Source organism: Camellia sinensis, chromosome 10, assembly GCF_055761805.1.
Source record: "Camellia sinensis isolate YWXY chromosome 10, ASM5576180v1, whole genome shotgun sequence".
NCBI classification, from domain to species: Eukaryota; Viridiplantae; Streptophyta; class Magnoliopsida; order Ericales; family Theaceae; genus Camellia; species Camellia sinensis.
This window is the reverse complement of record NC_138970.1, coordinates 33,803,051-33,807,745: the sequence shown is the minus strand read 5'-3', so window position 1 is coordinate 33,807,745 and position 4,695 is coordinate 33,803,051. Positions and strand designations below refer to the sequence as shown.

General features: G+C 36.5%; 1 protein-coding gene across 1 annotated transcript; it reads left to right on the top strand.

Moving 5' to 3' along the window:
* The first annotated feature begins 1,265 nt into the window (after window positions 1-1,265).
* LOC145800289 (uncharacterized) lies at window positions 1,266-2,188 on the top strand. The gene is made up of 3 exons (XM_082889946.1): window positions 1,266-1,634; window positions 1,745-1,910; window positions 2,079-2,188. Exons 1-3 carry the CDS (start codon window positions 1,266-1,268, stop codon window positions 2,186-2,188), a joined length of 645 nt encoding a protein of 214 aa, XP_082746072.1.
* The last annotated feature ends 2,507 nt before the right edge of the window (window positions 2,189-4,695 follow it).

Below are 4,695 nucleotides of genomic sequence, written 5' to 3'. Positions count from 1 at the left end.
GCTTCATATAAAGGCTTGGGATGTATGCTTATGCAAAATGGAAAAGTGATTGCTTATGTTTCTCGCCAACTCTGACCTCATGAAAAAAACTACCTAACTCATGACCTTGAATTAGTAGTTGTGGTGTTTGCTTTGAAAATCTGGCGCCATTATTTATATGGGGTAACTTGTGAAGTGTATATAGACCCACAAAAGTCAGAAATATTTCTTTACTAAAAAAGAACTGAACATGAGACAAAGAAGATGACTTGAATTAATTAAAGGTTATGACTTCCAGATTATGTACCACCCGGGAAAGGCAAATGCAGTGGCAGATGCTTTGAGCCGAAAGTCTATTGGAAATTTGTCCTGTTTGCTCACTTGCCAGAAAGAATTGTTGTGTGATCTGGAAAGAAATGAAATTGAAGTTATTTTATAGGAACAGAGTGGAGTTCTAGCTGCCATTTCCGCACAACCAGCTATCATAGAGGAAGTTAAAGAAAAGCAATTAGAAGTTGAGTTTTTAAAGAAGATTGGCAATGAGATTGACTCAAAACCGAGGCCTGGATTTGTGTTCGAAAGACAATGTCCTGAAATTTCAAGGAAGACTTTGTGTACCACGTTTTTTGAACTTGAGAAAACGTGTTATGACAGAAGCTCATTATTCTAAATTTGTTATGCATCCAGGAAATACGAAAATGTACAAAGATCTAAAACAGAATTTCTAGTGGCCTAGAATGAAGAAAAGTATTTCTGATTTTGTGGCTAGGTGTTTGCATTGCTAACACGTAAAAGTTGAACATCAACGACCTGCTGGATTACTTCAGCCACTTCCAATACCAGAATGGAAATGGGAGCATATTACGATAGATTTTATTGTTAGACTACCTCACTCCTCCCGTGGTATGGATTCTATTTGGGTCATTATTGATTGTTTAACAAAATCTGCCGACTTTTTGCCTGTCAAATCTTTGTATAATGCGGATAAGTTGGCTATTTTATATGTAAATGAGATTGTGATATTGCATTGAGTCCTAGTTTCCATAGTATCTGACAGAGATCCTAAGTTCACATTGAGATTCTGGCAGAGCTTGCAACAAGCCTTAGGGACTGAATTGAGACTTAGCAGTGCTTATCACCTATAGACAGACGGCCAATTTGAGCGGACCATTCAAACATTAGAAGACATGTTACGGATGTGTGTGTTACACTTCCAAGGAAATTGGGAGACTCATTTACCTCTGGCCGAGTTTGTATACAATAATAGCTACCATTCAAGTATTGGAATGGCTCCTTATGAAGCATTGTATGGGAGGAAATGCCGATCCCCAATTTATTGGGTCGAAGTAGGTGATAAACTATTATTGGGACCGAAACTTGTTCAAGAGACGACGAAAAACGTTAAATTAATTCAGCAACGTTTGAAAACTGCCCAATGTTGCCAAAAGAGTTATGAGGATGTCTGGAGGAGAGATAGAGAATATGAAGTTGGTGGTTATGTGTTTATCAAAGTGACATCAATGAAAAGGCAAACTCGATTTGGGGTTAAAGGAAAATTGGCACTACGTTACATTGGGCCATTTGAGATTATTGAGAAAATAAATCTTGTGACATACCGAGTGGCCTTACCCCCGGTTATGGAACATACGTATAAGGTTTTTCATGTTTCGATGCTGCAAGAATATCTATGAGATCCACTCCATGCAATTGAACCGACACATGTACTTCTTAAAGATGATTATATGTATGAGAACGACCAATACAGATTATGAACCGCTGGATCAAAAGAGTAAGAAAGAAAGAAATTTCATTAGTGAAGGTTGATTGGAAAAACCATGGAGGGACCTATGCAACATGGGAAACCGAAGAAGATATGATTAAAAGATACCCCAATTTGTTCCCTCTAGATCCGACATTCTTCCAGACTGAAGGTAATTCAAGTTTTGAGGACCAAACTCTTTAAGAGGAGAAGATTGTAACAACCCCGAACTGTGATTGCCTCTAACCATTATCAAGATTTCTTAATGAGTAATTAAGATGAAATCCTGAGTTAATTACATGTGTTATATGATATTTTTGTTTATATCTGTTTGTCATAGATTTATCTGTCTGTGTTTCTGTTCTGTTTTGTGAACTGAAGGCCTTAGCGACATCTGATCACGAAATTGACTTGATTTATGTGTTATTTGAAATTTTTGGGAATTCATAGTAGGTTTGATTGAAATTCGATTTGGAACAAAATAATTAGAATAAATAATGTTACTAGCTTAGTCTTAAACCAATTTTAATTAAGCTTCCTTAATGAGCCTATATAAGGCCTAATTAACTCAAGAAGCTTCTCATATACACTCCATTTCATCCACTTTGAGCATAAACGTGAGAAAGAGGGTGAGACCAAGAAAAGCACATCTAAGTTTGAGAATTGGAGAGACTTGGAAGGGAAATTAAAGAATTGACTTGTGAGCTCAAAACATCTACACATCTTAGCCATAACTGAGCACCTAAGGTAAGAAATCAAGCCTTTAGTTGTGTAATTGGGGTACTTAAAACATGTATTCAAAATAATTAAGTGAATTGAGGCAAGAATTAAGTTAATGAAGTAGAAAAGAAGAGTATACATACATGCATGTGCATTACATTGCATTTAGAACATTTTGTCTAAGAATTTGTCCCATGCATATTCATATTTTGATTTTGGTTTTAGTTTAAGAATTCAACATGTTTCTGAGTAGAACATCTCATTTGATCATGATTTGGAGACTTGGAATCTCATTCGTATCATGCATGTCATGTTTATGTTATGTTTGCAAGTTTCAAGTTTGATTTTTCACAATTGGCATGCTTTTGCGCTTCGATTTTGTGAAATGATCCTTAATTCTTAACGTTTTACAAGTTCACATATGTTTCCTCAAGTTTTGGGCCCAAAAGGATGTGTTTTGTTGGTTTAAAATTGAGTTTTGAAGCTTGAACATCAATCTGAAAATTTCAGAATTTTCACCCTTCGCTCGAGCGGTGGAGTCTGCGCTCGAGCGGAGAATGCGAGCTCCTAGAAGTTTACAAGATTTTGTAGACCGCTCGAGCGACCGATGTTGCGCTCGAGTGGAGACCCTGTTTATTCAGTCCTATGCTCGAGTGATCGTCGAGCGAAAAATTCATACAACCAGTACTTTTGTAGACTTTGTAGACCACTCGAGCAAGCGATGTTGTGCTCGAGTGGACTGCCCTATTTTTGAAAATTTAACTAAGTGTTCTAAGGCATATTTTGGCATCCTCATTACATCTTAGGCATTCTTAAGCCCTAATTAAGACATAGTAGTGAAGATACAGAGTATAAACACATCCAATCAAAAAAGAAATGAATTACACGAATTCCGAGCGTGTGTTTCAATGTATATTTGTTCTGTGTTTATGTAGGTCACGCGCCGTAAGTTATTCGATCTGTCTACTCTGTCTGTCTGCTTCTGGCGCCACCTGTGAGTAATAACTTAGTAAAACTATGTTCAACTTTTTTTATTTTCTGTATGATGAAATAAGATTTGTTTTCTGAAATGTTATGTTCTATACAATGAATGATTATTCAATTTCTGACAAGTATTTATGCATCCTTAGCATATTTGTTAGCTGTTACCCGGTATCGGAGGTTTCATTATGGAACTTAGTATGTCTGTTATCTGTCACCTGTACCGGAGGCTCCGTCATAGAGCTTAGCATATCTGTGATCTATTACTCGAATTCAGACTTTTTTTATGGAACTGGTTACTCATAACCACTATCTGTTCTGTATCTATTCTGTTAATGCCAATGGATATGCCATGTATGAATTGGCATGAACTCTGATTTCTGTATATTATTTGCATAAGAATATGAATATGGATCTACTTATGTTTTTGAAATAAATATGAATCTGTTTTCTGAATCTGTTTTCTGAATCTGATATGTGACATCATTCATTTAAACTCCTTTACTCTTTTATTATTGATTGGGCTCCCGCTCACTGTATTATTTATGTATGTAGGTGATCAGACATGCGACCAGGCTCGATAATGATTGCCTGGAATTCTATTTTGTCGGCCAACCTTTGTGCCTCCCGAGGAGGTTCCAGAAAAGTCATGTGGTCGAGTTTTGTAAACGAAGTTTAAAAGTTGAACAAGTTTTGTTTACATGTGTATTGGGCTAAGTCCCATTTTGGTCCTATCTGTATGTGTGAATGACGTAAGACTTTATAAATATGACGTCACATGTGTGTATATAAAGTTTTATATTTATGTTCCATATATGTCTGCACAGCTCAATGGACTATATATGTTTTATATTTCTGTTTCTGCAGCCCCTTAATATGTGTTAATTTGTTCAGAGGCCTTCGGTAATCACAGGATTACTAGCCGGTTACGGTACTAAACCTAGAGGGGCGGATCTGGATCGTGACAATGTCTGCCTTGGAGTCATTTAGAGTAAGTACTCTTCATTAACCATCACATTTACATCAGTATTGATATCTTATGGATGAGCATGAGAACATAAATAATAAATTTAATAAAAGTCTCCTTATTTAAAGTGTTGGAATACAAGTCACGCTATAAGGATTGTTCCTACCCATTGAACTTCCTTCATGGGATCTCCATTCACAGAAGTCGGGTTACTTCCTTAGTTGACTCCCTATGGGCTTAGACCTATCCCGCTCGATAAATCTAAGACTACATTCTTAGATAAACTTTT

Excerpts from the sequence above, each read along its gene's own strand:
- LOC145800289 (XM_082889946.1), top strand. The coding sequence starts at position 1,266 with ATGGCTCCTTATGAAGCATTGTATGGGAGGAAATGCCGATCCCCAATT. Across the intron at positions 1,635-1,744 it reads TTATGGAACATACGTATAAG|ATTATGAACCGCTGGATCAA; the intron begins GTTTTTCATGTT and ends CGACCAATACAG. Across the intron at positions 1,911-2,078 it reads GACATTCTTCCAGACTGAAG|ATTTATCTGTCTGTGTTTCT; the intron begins GTAATTCAAGTT and ends TGTTTGTCATAG.